The following is a 23,715-nucleotide window of genomic DNA, read 5'->3' on the forward strand; positions in this document are numbered from 1 at the left end:
AATCGGGCAATATTTTGCATGTGCCGGTACGAATAATGCGCTAAAGCACAGCGACTCCGAGGCCTGACAACTCACCGCAGCGGCCAGCTGAAAATGACACACAGAGGGGCCGTCAGCAGTGGTTTGAGCTGAAAAACTCCATGTGTCAAGAAAAATCTACAAGTACAGCCACCGCTAGAATAATTGTTCCGGCTCGATGCAAGCAGCGCTCAGTTCCGCGATTCGTGGCGTGTCGTGCTGGAGAGGCTTGGAGCAAGTACTGTACGACAGGTTCTCCACGGTGGAGTACATGTCCCACTGTCTTCAGCCATTGTGCTACTTTGATCCAATCAATTAACATTTTTCTGCCCGGATCAACCTAGCGGCGCCTTAGCTGCCCGCCATCATCTCCACTCCGCGTCGGCCTCTTCCTCAAACGCCTCCAACAAGTCAAGATCACCGCCAGACCAACGCTCGAAGTGGCTTCTACGCAGCAGAACCGCATGCCGAATCCCCGCAATCACGGCGAATAACCCAGCCAGAGTCCTCGCAAATGTCACCCAGGCACACTGTGGGTTCTGCGTTCCCCAGTCCTTCTTTTCCAACCAACGAACAGCCAGCGGTGGAATTGCTGACAGGGGCATTAGTCTGAATCCCACCATGTGCTTTTGACGTCATGCGGCCGTGGTGTAGGAGCCCATTCTCTGTTTGACAGGAACCCTGAAGATCGATTCTGCTGGTAAACATCGGTGAGAATTTTTACGATTTTTTTAAGTGAGGGAGATGGCTTCCCCCCTTTTGGCCCGAGACGACAGATCATCTGCTGATTCGAACTCCACACCGCAAACAACGAGGCCAGAGCCGTGCTTCGTTGATGGCGTCGTTAGCGTCAATGGCTCAGCCGTGCACGCCGCAATCATGGCCTCGGCGGAATAGACAAGAAATACCTTGGGGCTGACTCGTCGTTTCATCTTCTTCATATATCTTGGAGTCCCTCTCCTTAGTGTGCTGCTTTAGACTTACACTTATTTCCTCGGTGCTACTGCTTCAGCTGGGTCCAGGCTTCTTCCACTGCAACCTTGTTTGAGCAAACGAATAGACCAGAAACTATCTTTTCGACTGTTGTGAATACGCTCTACAACTAGTGTTCATCCTGGCGTTTTTAGGATTCAAGGGGAAAAGCGTAGTCTCCAAGCCTCATTTGTAGCCAGAGCAAGCTATTTTAAGCCAGGCCACCCGGCAAGACGCAGATTCCAATTCTTCTTGCTCTGTTCATACTCCTTTCATACTCCCTCGAGACACCAACCATGACGACCCGATCGCTTCCGGACAACAGCAGCTCTGCCTTCGACTACATCATCGTGGGCGGAGGCACCGCTGGCTGCGTGATTGCGTCTCGACTCTCTTCCTATCTGCCTGAGCGCCGTATCCTCCTCGTCGAGGCCGGCCCCTCTGATTTCAACCTCAACCATGTCCTTAACCTGCGAGAGTGGCTGAGTCTGCTTGGCGGCGAGCTGGACTACGACTACGGCACGACAGAGCAGCCCATGGGTAACAGCCATATCCGCCACTCTCGAGCCAAGGTCCTTGGAGGCTGCTCGTCTCACAATACTCTCATCTCTTTCCGCCCTTTCCGCCATGATATGGATCGTTGGGTTGCCCAGGGCTGCAAGGGCTGGACCTTTGAAAATGTCACTCGACACGTTGACAATCTGCGCAACACTTTCCAGCCAGTGCATGCCCGCCACCGCAATCAGTTGTGCAAGGACTGGGTTCAAGCCTGTTCCTCTGCTCTCGACATTCCCGTTATTCATGACTTCAATACTGAGATCCGCGAGACGGGCCAGCTAACCCAGGGCGCCGGCTTCTTCAACGTTTCCTACAACCCGGATAACGGCCGCCGAAGCAGCGCATCCGTCGCTTACATCCACCCCATCCTTCGGGGAGAAGAGAGACGGCCAAATCTGACAATTTTGACCGAAGCTCATGTCTCCAAAGTCTTGGTCGAAAACGATGTCGCGAGCGGTATTGCTCTTCACCTGGCAGGTGGTCAGAAGGTGGTACTCAAGCCCCGAAAAGAAATCATCCTTTGCGCTGGCGCTGTTGACACACCCCGTCTGATGCTTCACTCTGGCCTTGGCCCGCGCTCACAGCTCGAAGATCTTGGAATTCCCGTTGTCAAGGATATTCCTGGAGTTGGCGAAAACTTGCTGGACCACCCAGAGACCATCATCATGTGGGAGCTCAACAAGCCGGTTCCCCCCAACCAGACCACCATGGATTCTGATGCCGGTGTCTTCATCCGCCGAGAGCCAACCAACGCCGCGGGCAACGACGGAAACGCTGCCGACATCATGATGCACTGCTACCAGATTCCCTTCACCCTCAACACCGAGCGTCTGGGCTATCGCAAAATCCAGGACGGCTATGCATTCTGTATGACTCCCAACATCCCCCGACCGAGATCTCGCGGCCGCATCTACCTGACCTCTGCAGACCCTGCCGTCAAGCCTGCCCTGGATTTCCGCTATTTCACCGACCCCGAAGGCTACGACGCTGCCACCTTCGTTGCCGGCATCAAGGCTGCCCGTAAAATCGCTCAGCAAAGCCCCTTCAAAGAATGGTTGAAGGAAGAGGTTGCTCCCGGCCCCAAGGTGCAGACGGACGAGCAGATCAGCGAATACGCTCGCCGCGCCGCTCATACTGTCTACCACCCTGCAGGCACCACCAAGATGGGCGATGTAACCAAGGACGAGGCCGCAGTCGTGGACCACGAGCTAAAGGTTCGAGGGATCAAGAATCTGCGCATTGCTGACGCTGGCGTCTTCCCCGAGATGCCCTCCATCAATCCCATGCTCACAGTGCTGGCCATTGGCGAGCGAGCAGCTGAGCTGATTGCTATGGAAGAGGGCTGGAAGCCCAAGACTTCAAGACTATAGACGAATACACGGGACGAATACACGGGCTGGGATTGGCGCATACATTGCTGTTTTTTACTTGGATACAGGAAAAGATAAGGCGTGCTTAGCCTGGATATTGCACCACCTGACGGCGCGGGACGTGTCGTCACTTGTATATTTTGTTGTTTTTTCCTTCTTCGATAGTTTATACGGTAACGATATCCACGTAGCTTCAAGAATTATAAAAGTGATTTGTGTACATCTTACCAAACTATTTGTGATATGTGACTTGCGGTTTTACAGGCAATTGATGCGACTTCGCGCCATGCTCTTTGAGCAGTTCTTGTGATATACTTGGTGGTTAAAGCAAACATGTACCTCATTATCATCTCAAGTATAAGAAACACGGAAATTGCAACGGAGGGCAAGGTAGACAGCCCAAGATAGACTTTTCATAAAGAATCAAAATTCTTCACCATCATAATTTGTTTTTGCCAATTAGCTATGCGGCGTTCAAAGGATTCCACTAAAACAGATTTTCTAATTCGCTTCCTTTGTACATCCAATTAAGTACACACATCTTCCATATACATGGCCAGCAAATCATCCCTTCTATCTGATACTTCTAATCTCCCAAGACGAAGCCCACGCTGCCATCTCTACATCATCTCCATCACCTGTCTGCGCCAAGTGAGAAATAATACTCGCGACTAGCCCTATGGCTCCCATGTCTGATAGCCGTTCTTGAGATCCAAATACGCCAATGTCTAAACTCTTTCCCTGTATAGAGGCTTCGATATCTATTGCGGCCTAGATAAAGTAAATCATTAGCAAATGTGTCTTTCGGAGCCAGACGTAGAAGTAAGTGGTTGTAAGGTTAGAAACTTACTGGGAATGCATCTCTAACAGGATTCTTCAATATGCAAGGATGAGAAAGTTGCTCTTCATCGTTTCCGTACACCAAAAGTCCTAGAACATCATCTTCACTTTGTAGTGGTACAAGCTCAACATCCGCCGAATCTCCATTCGGTATCTCGGACGAAACACCAGGAAGGCTGAGGAAGTTGACAAAAGAAGTCACCCTAACGCCCGTCCACGCAGCCACTTCCCACAAACCCACATATGCACGACCCTCTGTAGATACAAGGTGAATATCGTCTTGTATCGAACTAGCAACTTCCAGAAGAGGGTCGTCGCGCGCCACTTCAACTCTCAAAGGAACAAGGCTTAGGGTGGGATATATCGACCGAAGAGCCTCATCAGATCGATTAGCAAGGTAAATGCCGAACACGATAGTCTTTTTGCTCTCGTCGTGTACACTTCCGCCGCTCTCTAGTGCAAGAGTTTTGGCGTATGCGGCGAAGAAGAGTGCTTGCAAACTGATGCCCCTTTCCTTCGCCGCTGTAAGCAGATGTGTGATGTCTGATACTGCAGATCGCTGTAGATGCGATACTCGTCGTTTGCCTGCCATAACTGGGGCTGAATAGTCACCGTCTGTTGAGCAGCCACTCAGATATGCTGTCCAAAAAGCTCTGCGTGATTGTTGAGAGTCTTCCAGTGTTGGCTGAACAGTATACCTAGACCATTCTGCAATACTCTCTTCGTGTTCAATCGTGTGCCCTCTAATAAGTTTTGATAACCGATTTAGTATTTCTTGAATGCTAACTCCATCGTAGAGAGCGTGGTGGATTTTCAGCCTAATGGCTATTTGGTTGCCAGTTTCTCCTTCTAGGACGACAACATGGAGTTGCACCATCGGTTTGACTGCAGCATCAACAGGCTGGCAGCCAGGCTTGAGAATAAGCTGCAAGAATGGTTGCTGAGGCGAGTTAGTCGCAATGAAGATCGTCCGTAGAATTGGTGTTCGAGCAACCAATTGTTTCCAGGCCAAAGTGACATCCTGCTCACTAAAAACTCCTTTGACAATGTACCTAAACTCCGGATAAAAGACACTACCCTCTGCATTTTTCCACGCACTGATCATGTAGACTTGCATAGGCAGCGCTGGTAGTACCGCCTCGACATCTTCATTCGAGATATGAGCGCCAGCAAGAAGCATTTTGACGTCAACGTCTTCCGCAGGAGTCCACGCCAATTCTTTGGGCTTAGGACGATCGCCGTTTGTTAGAAGAGGGGTAGCAAGTTGACCCATTTGGCTAATGCTTGTGGCTCTGATGAGATCTCTGGGATTTATATATATACCCTCCTTGCGCAAGAGAGACGATACCTTGATTGCACTAATGGAGTCCAGACCCAGGTGATAAAGACTGCTCTCGGGTCTGATAGAGTCTTCTGGAATATCCGACACGTAGCTAAGTACCTTCCGAACCACCAATGTAGTTTCGTCAAGTTCTTGTTGCCCGTAGTTCGCAGATTTACTCTTGTCTTCGCCGTTACCATTCTGCACAATATCCTCTGTTGTCGGGATGTGGATATATGGCAGTCCACCGATTGAAACACCAATGTCTTGAAAAGAGAGGATCTCGCGCTCACCCGAGCCTGTCAGAAACTCAAGAACATGGTTCAAATCATCGAGTAATTGCCCAGAGCCGTCTTCAGAAATATGTTTGGACTGACAAGCTGTTCGCCAGACTAGAACATCATCCACAACCTCGGCTTCAACGCTGATAGGATAGTCAACTGCCGATGCACCGTCGACAGACCTTAGCAGTGGTTCTTCAGACGAGCTATATGGAGATTTTTGAAGCATGAAAAGCGTATTGAACAATTCACCGCTTGATAGCTGTATCGCATTTTGAATCTTCCTTAGCGGGTACGCTTGATGAGCCCGGATATCCGCCATGTTGGCCTCGAGATATCTTAAAAATGATACAGAGCTTCCATAAAGAATACACCTGAGAGGCACAGTGTTGATAGTAGGGAACATCAAATCTTCAGCCCCTTCAAAGTCTCGTCCAGACATTACAACGCCGAACGTGACATCGAGGGCTTTTATCCGATGAGCTAGTACAAGCGCCCAGCAGGCTTGGCACAACACTTGCAGACTGATGCCCTGTTTCTTGCAGAATGATAGGATATCAGCCGCAGGCTTTTTCGAAGAATATTCCATTCGATGCAGCTTGTCTTCCACGCCATCTTCCCGTAGCTCTGGAAGAGTCGAGGGCGCAACACCATCGAGATACCCAGCCCAAAATCGATCACCTGCTTCTGTAGCTGAAGCAAGTACTCTTTCAAGAAAAGCTTTCCCAGATGTTCTCATTTGTAGCTTTCCGTAAAAGGCCGATTCGAGATCCCGATAAAGAAGACTCAGAGACCACCCGTCATACAGAGCATGCGCAATCGAAATGAGAACAAATGTCCGCTCTTTACAACTCACGAACTTGAGCTGGACGAGAGCATCAGTTCCGTTTTTAGCCTTACACATCTTCTTCGCATTCTCAATGAGATTGCCGACTTCAATCAGGTCTTCCACCTCAACATGCTCGATCTCATTATTCCAGTGCTTATGCACAATTTGGCAGTATCCCATATCGAGCTGCAAATCATCCACTTCAAGAAATCCAGTTCGAAGAATAGGCGATTGGCTGATAACTTGGACAAACGCCTCTTGAAGCCTCTTCGCATCCACTCCGGCTCTGATTTCCAGCAAGTCGTGGTTGAAATACCACTCAAAGTCAGAATGTATCATTCCAGCAGCCATAGATTCTTGGAGAGGAGTTGGTGGTAGTAGGGCCTCTATACCGTCTACATCCAGGCCGGCATTTCGAGCATAAGCCCACAGTTTCTGTTCAACACTTTGGAATCTCACATCTGTAACCGATTCTGGCAACTCGCTGGATGGCTGGGCTTCGATACAAGATGCCATTTTTGCAATAGTCTGCTGACGCATAATTGAAGAGGCAGAAAGCGATATACTCTTTTGTTTGAGTCTGGCAGAAAGTTGGATGACATCAATACTGTCCAAGCCAAGCTCGAGAATTGTACCTGCCATCGAGACTTCAAGAGCGTCAATGCCGGAAAGCGAAGCAATCTCATCTCTGATTCGAAGCGCTTGATCAGTCCACTCCACCTGCTGCTTATGAGCTTCAGTATTTGAATGGGCAACCCCATTTTGTTTTACCGATACTGCGATGCCATTGCCCATAAGCTGAGGAAATGTCGCATCTATGGACAAGAGAGCCAGGTTCTCTTCAATTTCGTCCAACAATTCCTGTAGCATTGAAACATCCGCTACATGCCCCTGTGCGACAAGAGTCAGCTGAATATCGCCATTGAGTAGCTTTTTTGCTTCCAGCGCCAATGGGTAATCAGGATTTAGAGCTCCATCTTCTACTCTCCATAGCTCAAGCTCATCACCCGCCGCCTGCTGCTCTACCTCATAGACAAAGAGGTTGTCGAATAGCTGGCGCCCACCAGAACACCATTTCTGTATACTTTTCAGCGGAACATGTTGAAACGGCAAAATTGCCGTGCTGAAATCGCTGCATTTGCGGATGAGCGACGTCCATGAGTGGCCACTCAGCGTCTTGTTGAAAAATGGCAGTGTGTTGAAAAGCGGTCCTATTGTATTTTCGATACCAGCAAGATCAATTGATCTCCCTGAAACAATGATACCAGTAGTCAACCCTCCATAAAAATGTTTTTGAATCACAGATGTCCACAATGCCATTATGACGGGTTGTAAAGTGACTCTGTGCTTCTTTCGGATGGTCTCTAATCCAGCGCCGTCAATGACTCGTAGTTGAGAGGCTGCTTCAATGTGCGCGGAAGAAAGTTGAAGGGTTGAATCATCATCCCAACCAAGAAGATGACTTTGCCAGAATTCGCGGCAATTATCGTGCCGCCACAGCGGACCATGAGACAACGCCTCTAGAAACGACGGAGCAGAAGAAGTCATAGATTTTCTAGAGTAGAAAGCTTGTAGCTGCCGTAACATCAACTCGAAGCTGCTTCCATCGTATACTGCGTGGAAGATACGAACAACAAATTTCTTGAATCCCGGGCCCCTCACTAAGAGCACCTCAACTGGAGTGATAACATGTTCACTATTTCGCTGAACCCAATCTTCCCAATGACTGTCCAGGAAACCATTCCCGTCATCTCCCACAACCTCTTCGATCCAGCGCAGAATTGGAGCTTTCCGCGAAGCTTGAATGTAGCCTTCTGCAGTTTTAATAAATGCTGTTCGCAAAATTGACTGAGATGCGACTAGTTGGGTCCAAGCAGCCTTCAACTGTTCGTCCGCAACGCCGCTACCAAGATGGAACACGAAAGAGTTGAAATATGTGCCACGAACTTCATCCGTAATCGATTTTGAGATGATACCCTGCTGAAGAGCAGAACAAGGCGCAATGTACTCTATATCGTCTCCTGGTACACCAAGAACGCTACAGACAAATGCTCGGTATCTGTGATGATATGCCTGTATCAACTGCCGCGATTCTTTCACACGGCTGTCTTCTTGTGAGATGGGTGGTTTCTCATACAGAGCCGTAATCAAGTCTGCGATAATGTGATTTTGCAGTAAAGCAGCAGGCGAGCATGCTGCAAATCCGTAATTCCTGAACGCTGCCGATAGCTGTAAAGCGCTGATGGAATCGACTCCAAGATCGAAGATACTCGTATCTCCATCAATGTTGTCCGGATCTATATCAGTAAAACTAGATATAACTTTGACTATTTTTCGACTCTCTTCGCTATTGATAGATCGAATCGTTGCCTTGGACGTAGTCAAATCCATCAGCTGCTCGTGCGATAAGCTATTGAAAAGCTTCTTCAGCTCCTTCGCCTCGACCTTGTTATTGGGAGATAGTGGGATAAATGGCAGAACCAAGAAATATGTAGGAACCATGTAGCCTGGAAGCTTTGCTCGGCATGCCTCTTTGGCTTTCATACCGAGATTGTCAACATCCGTCAGTGGAGCCAGGACTGCTTTGGGCTGTTGCTCGTCAACCAAGAACGACACCAGCACATCTTTACCACTAGACGCATGCTTAATGACAATTGTTGCAGCATCTTTCACCTCCGAAACACCAGTGCGAATGACATGATTAATCTCGCCAATCTCCAAACGTTGCCCACGGAGCTTAACTTGATCGTCCGCTCGTCCAAGAAAGTCAAAGCAGCCATCATGAAGAATTCGCACAAGGTCACCCGTCCGATAGATTCTCTCGCCAAATTCTGAAAGTATAGGAAATCTCTCTTCAGTAAGTTCCTCACGGTTGAGGTAACCTTTACCAACGAGCCTTCCAGAGACGCAAAGCTCTCCAACAGCACCACGCAGCACAGGGATTTCTGTCCCCTTGCGGAATACGTAAGAGCCAACATTGAGAAATTGCTGTCCAATATTGCTAGGACGTCCATTGATGGGAACTCTTTGGTACATGGTCACACCAATTGTTGCTTCCGTTGGGCCATACGCATTGTATATGACAGACTTTGGCCCCCAGGCATCTAGGATTTCCTGCTTGAGCTGCTCGCCGCCAGTAATAAAGACTCCTTTGCACAAGCCCGGCACCTCATCCGGATGTGTAAGGCGAGCTAGACTAGGCGTCAGATCAATGTGTGTAATCTCGAGATTGTTGATTGACGCAATCAAGTCATCGAGAATGAGGTCTCTCGGTGCTGCAACGACAGTTATTCCGACCGACCAACTCCAGTATTGTTCCAACACAGAGACATCAAAGTGAAGGGCAGCGAACTGCAGCCATCTAGAATCGTCGCTCCAATGTCCTTTGAACAATTCTTGAAAGGCCATCATTGCCTGCACGCTATTGTCATGCGTGATCTCGCATCCTTTTGGCGTCCCTGTTGTGCCCGAGGTATACAAACAATAACACGCCGCATCTGGTGTGATTTGCGGATCTAATTCCCTTTTCTCAGCAGACAAATGCTGTATAGATTCCAGATCGATACTGATAATCCTTGCGTCTGTATCAAAATCGATTTCACTTCCAGAGGTCTTAAGAAGACAAGGTGCCATGGAATCACTCAGAATAAACTTCTTCCGATCTTTAGGGGCACTGGGGTCCAGCGCCACAAAAGCACAGCCAGCTTTCAATATCCCAAGAATGGAAAAATAGGCCTCTGGGCATTTCTCAAAATGAATTGCAACAATGCTTCCAACGGCTGCAATGTCACTCAGCAAGTTGGCTACTCTATTACCCATCTCGTCAAATTCAGCGTAAGACCACACCTGCTTCACAGGACGTGAGCCATCAAAGTTTGCGACAAACTCAAGAGCAATATCATGCGGATGAGACAAAGCTCTTTCTTCGACAAAATGGTGCAAAAAGCGCACAGGCGCAGGCAGTTCTAGCGATACAGCCGGAGTTATAGCAAATAGATCCGGCTTCGATTTGTAGATGCCATTTTCATCGCCTTCCGGTTCAGTAACAATGTGATTCATCATCGCATCAAACTGTTTGATCAATAAACTCGCCTGCTCCTCTGGCAAAACGTCGCTGAAGAATGTGATGCAAAGTCGAATCTCGTCGTTATAAGTAGGTATTACCTCCAGAGACACTGGATAGTCGACAGTCGCATGATCGCCAACAAGCTTCCAACATCGAGGGTCAGAAGGCTCCTTACCCAACTTCTGGTAAACCAGAATCGTATCAAATACAGGTCTTGCAGGGTGACTCAGCCACTTTTGGATCTGAGAGAGGGGAGCATATTGGTGCCTATATGCGTCGATATTGTATTCCATCATGGAGCGGGTTAATTGAGCATTCGACGGTAAATTTGAAGCAACAACAGGAATCGTATTCATACAAGGGAATGGTGCATCCTGCGTCTCATCTAGATCTCGTCCGGATAGAGTTACTCCGAACACAATAGAGTCTTCGCCCAGATATGCAGCGAGAATTCGCGTCCACGCCGCTTGGATAATCGCCTGGACTGATACATTCTGCTGCTTAACCGCCATTTGCAACTTTGATAGCGCCATATCAGACTTGAGTTCATGCGAAATCATAACTCTTGTATCCTCTCGAAGTGGTGTCATCACAGGAAAAGTATTCACTACTGTGCTTTCAGCTTTGCTTTGCCAGAAGTTCTGCGCATCGCTTTGATGACTGATGCTTCTGGATAGAATTTCTGCCAGTGCAGGCTCTATGGGCTGGATAGAGTGGGCATTTGGTCTTTCTAGGAGCTCAGATAGATGTACTAGCATCTGATCCAGCGAATGCGCATCGTAGAGAGCGTGATGTATCAGGATATTCATGATCAGTTTGCCATCATGCTCCGCCAGTACAACTCTCCAGGGCGGTAAATGGAAATTGTTCAAGATTATTGTTGATTGCTCTGCTTTCCAATTGAATAAGTCATCATCCGATGCCAAATCAGACACAACATTAGTCGAGTTGAGTGTTTCCGACGCAAAGGGATATCTTAGCATTGCAAACGAGCTATGCGGATTCTGGATAGCAACAAATCCAGTACGAAGCATAGGATGTTGATCTTGGAGAGACGTCCAAGCTTTAGTCAAATCACTCTTTGAGATGTTTTTGTCAACTTCGTAGGACAATAGATTCAGATAATTCTGCCCTTGAGATTGAACAAAAGAAGCAAGCATAGCGCACTGGAGAGGAGTACTAGGAAGAATGGCTTCCAAAGCCGCAGTATCCAATGTCGTGTGCGCTAATTGAGCGGATACGTCTTTCGAAAATTTGTCAAAATCGTAGCCAGGCGTCACTTTCTCGCCGTTGATGGCTTCAGATATCCTCTCCGCCAATCGAGCACAGTTTTGGCACTCAATGACATCGGAAGCCGACACCGCAAGGCCCTTCTTGCGAAGCTTTGACGCTACTTGAACTGCATTGATGCTGTCCAGTCCAAGTTGGAATATGCTTGTTTCATGACGAATCTTTTGAATCGGAGTTTCCGAGAGACTTGAAAGAACCTGACGAATCTTTGTCTGCAGTTCAGTCCATTTCGCATCGATGTGGTGATCTTCTACTAGAGCTACACGCGTGCTTCTTCTTATGTCGATCTCATTCAATGTGGATAAATGAGAAGTCTGTATATCGTTTTTACTCGGTATAGCTGACGCAGGGTGGTCTAAAATGGCTCGGAAAAACAGTTTGAAGATATCGGTTAATGCCAATGCAAGGTCTGCGCTCACTGCGCTCTTGTCATAATGCATATTGACATCCAGCGAGTTCAGACTTGGGCGAGGAATAACCTCACAGACAATCGGAATATCCATCTCGCCATAATCTTCTTCTAGAGACCATATATCGACGTCCATATCGTGTGATGGATTTTGAAGGAGCAACAACGTATCGAAGAGCCCCAAGCCTTGCTTTGTGACGAGTTTCTGAATAGACCTTAGAGGCGAGAATTGAAAACGCTGGAAGTCAGAATTGAGCTGTTGAAATGACTTGACGAGGTCAATGCTGCGAGAAAAGGTGGAAACATCTTGCCTGACGGGAATCGTGTTAAAGCAAGGTGCAACTAGTCTATCCAGACCTTCGATATCCAGACTGCGGCCATTCATCACCAGCCCGAAGCAGATGTCTGTAGAATTTGAGCAAAGTGCAAGCACATCTGCCCAAGCGGCCTGACACACGGACAGTAAAGACACCCCAAGGGTTCTAAGCCGATCTTTTGTCTCACTATACGATGCGTGTAGAGTATCCTCATGCGTACCCTGAGCGCTCTGGATCCTTGGCGACTTGTTGAAGAGAGTGAAAGGTGAGTATCCTCGGAAATGAGTTTCCCAAAACCTTTCGGTGTCTTCAGGCAAGCTACGCGCCTCTTGAAGAAAGGGTAAGTAGGAAACAGGAGGAAGCAGCGTCTTGCCATGCGCTAAAGACTCCACCTCTCTCCAAAGGTTTTCCATTGCCACGCCATCGTAGAGCGCGTGGTGGCATACGAAGGATAGATACACCGACTGCTGTTGCTTTATAATAGCAAAGGATACCGGTGGCACCTTGGTATCCAAGGGATCGGGAAGGCTGGCCAAATGCTCTTGAACAGCCCCATCAGGAGAAGAATCATCGTTCATAAATTCCTTCCACTGAGCAACCCAATTACCCAAAACCACTTGAGCGATTGGAAACTTGACGTTATCAGTGGTGATGAAGCACGTTCTGAGAATGCTATGGCGTCTAGTCATCTCATCCCAATAGAGCCTCATCTCGTCAACAGGGCCATGGAGTCGAAGAAGAATTCTATTGTAATAGCTACCATGTCTTTGAGCCAGCATTGCTTCTTGAAGGGGAGAGCACGGTAGTACTTCAGCAATAGAATAAGGTTCTTGTCGAAAAGCTTTGTGAACCTCTTCTACAAACGATTCGGAAAAAAACTCCACCTGTTGCTTTGAATGGTCTGTCTCTGGCCTCTCCTCAAGAAAGCGAGCAAGCTGCGCAACAGAAGAGTTCTGTAGAATTGCCGAAATAGGAACCCGGCGATCTAGCTGGGAGTTGAAGGCGCGAGATACGCCTATTGCAGATATAGAGTCTAATCCAATTGTCACAAATGGCGTCCATCGACCAATGTCAACTCTAGACACTCCTAAAGATTGAGCGATGACGTCTGCTATCATAGTTTCCGCCTTGCTCCATTCGGCAACATCTTCAGTTACAATGGTACTAGAAACCCTCTCAAGGTACTCTTGGGACAGATTATCGAAGCAAGACTGCAGTTTTCGTCGGTCGACTTTTCCGCTAGATGTGAGTGGTATGCGTGATATGGGTATGATGTATGAAGGCACCATATAAGACGGTAGTTTTGACAGTAGGGCGAAGAATAAAGAGCTATGAGTCTCGGTATCTGGCTTTAAGGCTTCACATCTTTCGTCGCTTGTCTTGTGTGAAATAGTATAGAACGAAACAAGTTGGTCCGCTGCTTCTTTGTCTCTCTTCAATATTGAAGTTACCGCAGCGTGGACAGATGAGTTCAAAGTAATCACGCTATTGACTTCGCTAGCCTCAATTCTTTGACCCCTTAGTTTGAGCTGGTCATCGATTCGGCCCAGTATGATTAGTGATTTGTCCGGAAGCATTCTCCCCATATCACCAGAACGATAAATCAGGCCATATGCAGGGTGCTTGATAAACTTCTCTGCAGTCAGATTCGGCATATTGAGATACCCATCAGCCACTTGTTCTCCACCAAAGCAAAACTCTCCGATCCAGCCAATTGGAACCGTTGAAAGGCTGTCTGGGTAGAGCACAAACACTGACGTGTTGGGGAAACACCAGCCTAGGTGTTCAATATATTCACCACGCTTCATCTTCTTGACGCTGCAGATATTTGTTGTCTCTGATGGTCCGTATCCTTGCCAAAGTAAATCTCCCCACGTATCGAGAACTGACTGAGTCATAGGCTCTCCCGCTGTAACAAGAAACTCTACACCAGGTACGTTTCTCGGGTCGATCAGCGATGCCACCGTAGGCGTCAAGCTCAGATGCGTTATCTCGAACTGGCGAATCGAATGCTCCAAGTCTTCAAATAAATCGTCGTTAACAGCGGCGCAGAGACACATGCCAGCGTGCCAAGCGAAGAATATCTCGAACACTGAGACATCAAATGCTTGGGAGCAAGCTTGCAGTAGCCGAGGAGACTTCTTATGGGCAGAAGGATATATAGATGCAAGATAGATGACGTTGCTGACAATGTTCTTCTGGCTGACAGCTACTCCCTTTGGCACACCTGTGGTTCCCGAGGTGTAAATCACATAGGCCAGCCTAGATGAATCTGGTCCTATGTCCAAATTGTGATTCGGGAAATTCTTCAATGGAGCTGACTCGACATTCAAGTACTGAACATTAGTTACGTCATGGAAGTTGCGCAGCGACTCTTCATCCACGACGCAGTGCTGTATGCCTCCAGTTTCGAAAACCTCCTTCACTCTCTCGATTGGTGTGGATGGTAAAAGAGGCAGATACGCGCACCTAGCTTTGACGATCCCCAAAATCGAAGAGTATAGAAGAGGTGATTTTTGTATGATAATTCCAATAACTTGACCTGGTTCCGCGCCTTCCTCGAGTAAGTAGCGAGCGATTTGATTGGAAAGTTGATTCAAGGTCTCATATGACAAGGTTTCGTCAGATAATGGAACATCTGACAATGACCTGCTGAAACAGATGGCATCTGCGCTGGGGTTCTTCGCGGCTACCGCTTCAAACAATAAAGCTAGGTCTGTCTCTTCTTGTAGCTTTTCGGGATCTGTATTTGCAACAGACGGCTCAATATCTATAGCTTCTTGCAGTTCACTGATCAACCCATCAGGATGCAGCATTATATACTGAACAACCGCTTTCATTTGCCTGGCCAACGTTTCCACAACATCAGATGGGAAGGTATCAGTATGATGCGTAGCTTGTATTGAAAATCCAGAGTCATTTGGCTCAACCTCCAGCAGCAACTTTGTTTCCAGCCGGTCTAGATGTCGAGTTTCCCGGATGATTGCCTCTTTGCGATCCATTGTGTAGAGTGATTTTTGGTAAACAAACAGCACGTCGTATAAACTTTCAGCCGCCTGCAGCCTAGAAATCTTCTTAATCTCTGATAATGACAATATGCAATGCTCCATAATCTTATGGTTGCTCACGTTGATATCCCTCAAAACGTCAGATATTGTCGTTGAAGAATCCATTTTCACTCGTAGAGGCAGCGATGCTATGCTCGGCCCAACAATGTCTTCAATATTTTCGACAGTAATTGTCCTCCCAGACGTGACTGAGCCTAGCAGGACATCTGACGTGCCTGAAATGCTCCCCCACATGATTGCAAGAGCCGCTTGGAAGTACACCTGTGCGCCATAACCCGCGTTGATAAAGGCGTATCCAGCCAGGCTGGAGAGATTGATCTGCTCCTTGACAGATAATATCTCATCCATCTCGGCTGGCCGAGAGCTCAATTTTGGACGGCTAGGCTTATTCATATCAAGAAGATACTCGGCCCAAAACGACCTTGCGGCATCCAGCTGGCTTCTTGGAATATTGTGCATATAAATGAGGAGGCTTGAAAACTGCGGTCGATGAGGCAAGGGTCTCTCGCACAACAGATCAGATAAGTCCGAAAGTATAATGTCCATTGACCAGCCATCATAAATAGCATGATGGATATAAATCAGAATGCGTGGTCCCTTTTCAGCCTGAGCGGACTGAATCTGTATCCGAAGCGGCTGAAGGAGTGCTTCATCTCGAAATATCTCTGGTCGATAGAATTCTTCGACAATTTGTACTTGGCCAGGCCGCAAAGATTCAAATATGAGCGATATAAAACTTCCTTGCCAGCCAACAAAGCCTGACCGCAAAACATCTCTTTGCTGAGCAAGCAGATGAATGGCATCTTCTATTGCTGCTGCAGTAATTCCAGGATTTACTTCCAGCTCAATCTCATTCCAATAAGCGTCCAGGCGCCGTGCTGTTTCTAACAACATAGCCTCTTGGAGCGGGCTGCACAGAAGCACATCTTGCACAAGCTCCAGGCTCTCTTGTATGTCAGGATTGCTCTCAACGATCGAGCCCAAGCTGCTAACCAAATGGATATCGCTCAAGTCGGACTCTTTATCAAGAGATAGTGATAAAGGGCGTAGTCGGGAACACAGATGTGCTATTGTTTGCATGCTCAGCAGTTCTACCACAACTGCATCATATCCAGCCGACCGAAGCGACGATGCCAGTTTGATTGCAGCCAAAGAATCTACACCTGCCGAAGCCATAGTCATACTAGGCCTTATTTCATCGCCCAAAGTACTTGACACGATGCTCATAACCGCCTTTTCTGCATCAGATAAACGGATTGTAGAATCATTGCCATCTATCATGGCCGCCGCTCTCTGTTCAGCAAAATCTGCCTTCAACTTCTTCGTGTCAACTTTACCACTCGGCAGTCGAGGAAATTCATCCATCAGTACCAGTTCTCCCGGTATCATGAACTGTGGGAGCCAGCTCCGACAATGTTCCATTATCAAGTCTTCCGTAACGCCAAGATCAACAACGCAAAAGACAATCAAGATGGAGTCAACCACTGCTGCAACAGCCAAATGGCAACCGGGGGTTTTCAGCACAGCAGATTGTACTTCGCCCAACTCAAGTCTCTGACCTCGAAGCTTTACCTGCCCTTCAGATAAGCGCCCACTAATTTCTATTGTTCCGTCACTGACGATCCGCGCTTTGTCCCCAGTCCTGTAGATTCGGCCATATGGCGAAGATATAAACGAGGAAGCAGTCTGTTCTTGCCGATTTAGATATCCATGGGCAAGTTGATGTCCACCGACTGCCAATTCGCCAACTTCTCCTTTAGGCAAGATTTTGACAATTCTGCTCGTGTCTGCGGATTCTGCAGGCTCGACTATAAAACATGATACTGTGGACAGCGGGATACCAATGTTTTTTATTGACGATGTAGAGGTAAAATGTTCTTGTACAGTGCTTTTGAACGTATTAGAAATGCCTATTTCACAAGTGCGGTGGAAAAGAAATCTTACCAGTGGATGGTGGCTTCTGTTGGCCCGTACATGGCCCATAGCAGGCTCTCTCTCTCCTCGTTTCCGCCGAATTCTCGTATTACAGGCTCATTGAGCATCTCTCCAATTGTCAATAGCAGCCGTAATGTCGGGACATTGTCTCTTGTCCGCAACAGACTGGCCGCAACAGTCGGTGTCAGCTCACAGGCATCCACATTCATTTCTGAGATGGCTGCCGGGAGATCGTTCAACATCTCCTTTCGGTCGACACTAACCAATGTACTCCCTCGAAATAGGGGGAAGAATATCTCGAATACCGAGACATCAAAAGTGGGTGCGGCAAATTGAAGAAAGCGAGAGAATTCAGGCACATGTTGATCATGGGCTAACAACGCCTGTGTTACTGCAGAATGCGATATGCCAACGCCCTTTGGAACGCCTGTCGAACCAGAAGTATACATGACATATGCTAAATCTTCCGTGCTTAGGTCACGCCGACTCACAGATTCCGCATCTAAATAAGGCCCTTCCTCTCCTTCATCAGCTAGAAGCACATTTACGGTGCTCGATGAAGGTACATTGGAGGCGAGCTCCTTGGCCGCCACAACAACAGTCGCAGCAACATCGCCGAGAATGAATTTGACCCGATCTGGAGGAGCATCGACATTGATGGGACAGAATGCGCCTCCAGCTTTCAGAATAGCTAACAAGGCTATATACAGCTGGGGCGACTGATGAATCAGAACGGGAACCACAAACTGGTCTTTGACTTCTCCAACAGCACGACATATGCGGCTTGCAAGGGCATCCGCCGCATCATGAAGCTGGCGATAAGACAGCGATAGACGCTTATTCCTTCCTAGGTAGTCCAGAGCTATTGAGTCGCTCGATTCCCTGATTAGACGATGCAGGAGATCTGGACCAGCCAATAGTGTTGGGTGCGGGTTAAGCACAGATAAGTCAGCGGACTCTGCCATTTTGCCCTGTTGCTTGCGTGTGCGTCTTCTGTATGCATGCAAAGATTGTCGGGAAATCTAACAAGATACCCTTTTCTGCTAACTAAGTGCTGATTACCGCAACCGTGGCGATAAAATTCGTAAAAGCGTCCAGATGCATCTGCCTATGAGAGTATGCTTGTATCTTCATGTGAAATAGAGCTGCGTTCGTTGGTCAACTTCGGGTGCACCTCATGCACGATTCCGCCAAGAACAAGCCACGCGACCTCCAAATGTCTACGTTTCAATTTAAATAAAGAGACCTTTTGATTAATGTCAATTGGCGTGTCGTTGATTCGCCCAATAGGCCTTTGAGGCGGCTCGTGATTGATGCGTCGACGGTAATGCGTTTAATCGTGCATGAGCTGGGGCGAAGCGAACCTCTCAGAACGGCGGAATTAATCAGCAAAGCGTAACAAGACGCAGCGACTACCAATCGAATCTTCGGTTTGCGACACTACGGCAGCCACTCGCGGTCTTGTTGATGCAGGGGAAATGTATGCTTTAGTGCGGCTATAGTTGCTCCGAATAGTTTCTTCACGATGCAGCCCCTAGTCCTGTTCCTTGTATACCAAATCCAGAAGCTCGGATGCCGCACGCATGTATGAATTGCCCTATTCGCTTAGCCTAAGGGCCGAACCGTTAGTGACAAGCTGCGAGAGTAATGATGGCGTCACAAGTGTAGTGGAATCGCTCTTCCAACCATGTGAATATGGAAAGGAGATGGGCAAGACAAGACATCGACAGCGCCATGAAATACGATATCCTACAAAGTTTAAGCAAATCCTTAACAAAGTCGAACTACGGCACTAGCTGGGTGAACATGGCATCTGACCGGAAGAGGGGCGGCCGCCTTGTCTGACATGGACCAGCGTTAAGTGATTAGTTGCGTGCGACTCCATACTAGATCCGCTGGTGACAAACTTGAGAGAGATTCCAAGGGCAGATGTGCCGAGACTCCTCTCAAGGGCCGTCAAAGTACTCAAGTGGAGGCTCTCGGCTTTTTCCATTTCACCAGCAGCGAAGTTACGATCCCCTCTCTGGCGATTGCGCGTCCTAGGTATCCTTGCGCGTGTAGAGTAGGTACCTGCAAGGGAAGGGCGCTGTTCGCTCTTCTCGGCGTGCGTGACTGGCGGTGATTCACTCAGCCCTCGGCGGAGATAATGAGGGGCTGCCAAAGGACGGCTCGCAGAGAATCCTGGCTCGGCTCTTAGTTTTCAAAAGGAAATGAAGAGGAAAAAATTTTCCATCTGCGGTGCTGGGCCCTTGGACTTGTATGATGCAGCGGATGAATGCGGATCCAACCACAGGACTTGATCTTATCTGATCCGTTTTTATCAGATCATCAGATAATTCCCTCAGTTGATCTCCACTCAGCTTGACTCTGATGGGGCCTGCCTCCGTCCTCGCAGCCGCTTCGCCCTCTAAACGCCTGAAAGAGGATAATTCCAATGATTCACGGGTGTCGCAACTTGGCATCGGCCCATAGATCGGCCTTTATGCGGAGGATCAAAAGCCGTGGATTGGCTCATTTGAATTTCGATCGCCTCATGGAAACCTGTGCCGGCCGTATAAGAAAAATTGCATCAGTCCACGCTACAGTTGCCAAGAAGGAACGGACCTGGTTAAGGCCTCTTTAAGAAGGCCGAGATCTACACTCGAGAAGCAGGCTGGTTGGAAAGGAAGAGAATGAAGGAGAAAAACCGGTGGTAGAGGGTGACGATGCTCCAGCACATGGAAGTGAAGCTTTTCCCGCCATGGTCAAAGCATTCAGCAATCATGTCCCCGTCGGCGGAGAATGAGAGAGATGCAGTTGACAGGCAACAAGCTATTGCCGGCATCCAAAACACCCATGTGCAATTAGGCAAAGAAACCATCCCACTGCTGAGATGCACAGGGCTTCGAATGGGCCCATGCAACCCATGATATATGCATGCCTGCTTGCACTAGCTTCCAAGCTACACTGTGTACGGCGCGATGCTCGTCCGGCATTGGACCACACAGCCGTCGTTCATCTGGTCTTCTCCGCTTGAGTATCCATTAGGCGGTTGGTCTCGGGTCTCTGAGACTCCTTTAGACGGAATCCGAGTTGATATAGGCGAGACTAAGAGCTTGTTTCCTGGGACAGTCACGACGACGTGGCGAGTATAATTCGCGGCTGCTCCCACGGCCGCCCTCGCACAATTGACAAGCTTTCCAGCAACATCGCCCTTAGCGTCCCCAGACAGCACCACCAGCTAGGTGATAGAGTTGTTTGCTAAGCCGTCTTCGCATACCTAGCAGACGTTACTCAAAGGGAGAAAAAAAAACATCAGAGTTCATCTATTCTCACCTTTTTTTTTAATTTCTTTCAATTTGAATCCCGTCTTGTCCCGTCCTCTAAGATTAGCGTCGCTTCAATACTTGTGGCCTGTGTAAACGTCACCATTCTTTCACCCGTGGCGAAGCTATAACTTACATACCAATTCACGACGTCACCATGGCCCCTCACAGCGAGGTTACTCTCACCGACCTTGGTACTCCCAATGGCAGTGAACCAAGCACGCCCAATAGCAGCGAGCACGTTCATCAGGGCAACGATTTTGAGAACTCCTTGATTGGTTCAATTGAGCAGAATCACAGAGGCTCAGTACCACAAACCAACGGCCATCAGCCCGAGAGCAAGATGCAGAAGCAGAAATCGCCCTACTTGACGCAGTCGGATCCAGATTCAGAGTTTGACCTCATCTGCGTTGGATTCGGCCCTGCTAGTCTGGCGGTAGCTGTCGCTCTTCACGATGCAGTCGCTTCAGGACGGCAGTTGCTTCCGAATGGCTCGCCCCCCAAAATCCTATTCATCGAAAAGCAGACACGCTTTGCCTGGCATGCGGGTATGCTTCTCCCTGGCGCGAAGATGCAAATTTCCTTTGTCAAGGACCTTGCGACGCTGAGGGATCCGCGGTCTGAGTTTACATTTCTCAACTATTTGCACCGCAATGGAAGACTGGTAGATTTTACCAACTTGGGCACTTTCTTACCGGCGCGCGTTGAGTACGAGGACTACCTTCGGTGGTGTGCCTCTTTCTTTGAGCACCTCGTCCAATATGGCCAGGAAGTTGTCTCAGTCTCTCCAGAATCCAAGACAGGAGAGTCAACTCGCACATTTACGGTCCAATCGAGAAATCCAAAGACTGGTGAGACGCGCTCTTTCCGCGGTCGCAACGTGCTCATTGCGGCCGGTGGCCAGCCAAACTTTCCCAAGAGCTTCCCAGCCAAGCACCCGCGGATCATCCATTCTTCTCAGTATGCATACATGGTTCCAGAGATTCTTTCCAACAAGGATGCTCCGTATCGTGTTGCCGTTCTTGGAGCAGGTCAAAGTGCTGCAGAGATCTTCCACAACATTCAGACGTTGTATCCCAACTCAAAGACTGCGCTGGTGATGCGGCCCGAATTTCTGAAACCCAGTGATGATTCTCCCTTGTGAGTCTAACCCAAATCCAGAATCCCGCAGCAATGGTAAAAATCTAACATGATATGCAGCGTCAACTCAGTTTTCAACCCTGAATACATCGACACAATCTTTCCCAAGTCGGCAAGGCATCGTAACAACTTCTTGTCTGAGGCTCGAGCTACCAACTATGGCGTCGTAAGGCTGAATCTCATTGAAGAAATGTACGAGCGCCAATACGAGCAAAAACGAGAGCTTGGCCCCAACGAGAAGGAGTGGCCTCACAGAATCATGGGTGGCCGACAGATTACAAGCATTGAGCCGCGTGAAGACGCCTTGGAGCTCAAGATCCAACACATCTCGGACAGCGAGTTTGAAGGATTTGTCGACCTCGTTGATGAGGAGACGCTTGAGGTAGACCTGCTAATCGCTGCTACGGGCTACCAGCGCAATGCGCACGTCGGCATGCTCCGCGATACGTGGGACATGCTGCCCAAGGCCTCGCCAATTGGCCAGGAGTACCACAAGGGAATCACCGGATGGAAGGTCGAAACTGACCAGGGAGAGCGCAAATTGGCCGTCTCTCGAGATTACCAGGTGCAGTATAAGCCTGGGTCTGTAGCGAAAGACTCTGGCGTATGGCTCCAGGGCTGCTGCGAAGGGACCCACGGGGTAAGTAGACGCCTTTTTGATCAGAATATCTGAGGAGCAGTAGCGCTAACAGTGAGCAGCTAAGCGACACCCTCTTGTCGGTGTTGGCAACGAGGTCGGCTGAAATTGTGAATTCAATCTTTCCCGGCAGCAAATGAGGAGTGAGAGATGAGATTGAATGCAAGAGCCATATACCCATGAAAATAGTCTGATGCAGCCGAGACTTAAGACGACTCTTTCGAGCGCTGTCTATGGCATAGCAGATGGAGAGTTCCGAGGAGATTCGCGGCGGAAAGCTGCGATTGATTAGCGACTGACGCGCAGTGCAAGTATGTAGCCTCCAATTACCCGAAGCAATAACAAATAGAAATAAATAAAAAATGTCACCTTTGCTACGCTTTTTTTCTCGTAGTTCTCGTCTATAGCCATGACTCTTGCAATGTGTGTGCGCTCAGCGCCAGGGCAAAAGTTCCTCGCCCAGTTTTTTGGGATTCAGGGTAGGACGTGATGCGCGACTGAGCAAACTAACAGCGAATAGAGCAGTCGACATCGTCGGTCTGGGCATTGAGGTGGTAGATGTTTGAATTGGCCAGAGATGAAATAGCATGGAAAAGTTCATAATACCAGACAGCTGAAGGATTTTGCCACCGCCTGGATATTCCATTTCCGCCGATAAGCAGCTGAGAATCTGGCAAGTGCTCGAGTCGGTCTTGGCAGCTTCCCTCATTTACACTCTACGGTTGTACCTGCGATGCAAAAAGTGCAGGCCGGGAACTTTCATCTAATCACGACCTTGTAGTGGAATCACTGCTGTTTGTTTGCATGAACGAATCCTGCAGCAAGCATGAAGGTAAGCTTAGCAGATAAACGTCTAATAGTTCTGACGCTTGATGCATGGCGCATTAGAAAGCTGGTGCCATTTGTTTCGCAAACTTTGGATACGCTGTATGAGCTATTCATTCCCATGGTGCTCTAATAGGGCCAAGACTCGCTGCTAAATCCAGCACGCGTATAGAGCGATCGACCCCTGTCTATCAGATGGATGCCAAGCAAATATAGTGCAGACTGTAGCCCTGATCCTAGACGATCTAATAGAAACGAGAACATTTGTCCTTCAAAAACAGGCCGATGCAAGAAACGAAAAGAGACTTTTAAAGTTCTTTTTATCCTTTTCAGCACAGGGCAACGGGCTCCGCGGAACCTCCAAACTTTTCACAGATTGTTGCATGGATGGGTTTGAAATTTCCATCCACAAGGACGATGGCCGAGTTGGACGCGCAATTGAGTGGATGCCGGACGCATGGTGACGCGAGCGCTGATGGGGTAGAGATGCAAGGAGACGTAATTCGGCCTCGTGCCTTGCGTTAGCAGCTGACA

At 48.5% G+C, this 23,715-nt stretch overlaps 3 protein-coding genes across 3 annotated transcripts; 2 read left to right on the forward strand and 1 right to left on the reverse strand.

Annotated features, from left to right (window-relative positions):
• Nucleotides 1-1,286: 1,286 nt before the first annotated feature.
• On the forward strand, nucleotides 1,287-2,918 carry TGAM01_v203498 (choline dehydrogenase; the record flags this gene model as incomplete). The annotated part of the gene is made up of 1 exon (XM_018801177.1): nucleotides 1,287-2,918. The coding sequence occupies one exon, from the start codon at nucleotides 1,287-1,289 to the stop codon at nucleotides 2,916-2,918; it is 1,632 nt and encodes a 543-aa protein (XP_018665448.1).
• Nucleotides 2,919-3,491: 573 nt separating this feature from the next.
• Nucleotides 3,492-18,239, reverse strand: TGAM01_v203499 (hypothetical protein; the record flags this gene model as incomplete). The annotated part of the gene is made up of 3 exons (XM_024549218.1): nucleotides 3,492-3,689; nucleotides 3,769-17,227; nucleotides 17,284-18,239. The coding sequence occupies 3 exons, from the start codon at nucleotides 18,237-18,239 to the stop codon at nucleotides 3,492-3,494; spliced, it is 14,613 nt and encodes a 4,870-aa protein (XP_024406056.1).
• A 2,497-nt stretch (nucleotides 18,240-20,736) lies between these two features.
• TGAM01_v203500 (L-ornithine N5-oxygenase) lies at nucleotides 20,737-22,496 on the forward strand (the record flags this gene model as incomplete). Its single annotated transcript, XM_018801175.1, has 3 exons — nucleotides 20,737-21,719; nucleotides 21,780-22,359; nucleotides 22,419-22,496. The coding sequence occupies 3 exons, from the start codon at nucleotides 20,737-20,739 to the stop codon at nucleotides 22,494-22,496; spliced, it is 1,641 nt and encodes a 546-aa protein (XP_018665446.1).
• Between the last annotated feature and the right edge of the window lie 1,219 nt (nucleotides 22,497-23,715).

This window comes from Trichoderma gamsii, assembly GCF_001481775.2.
Source record: "Trichoderma gamsii strain T6085 chromosome Unknown Scaffold_9.2, whole genome shotgun sequence".
In the NCBI taxonomy this organism is placed as follows: Eukaryota; Fungi; Ascomycota; class Sordariomycetes; order Hypocreales; family Hypocreaceae; genus Trichoderma; species Trichoderma gamsii.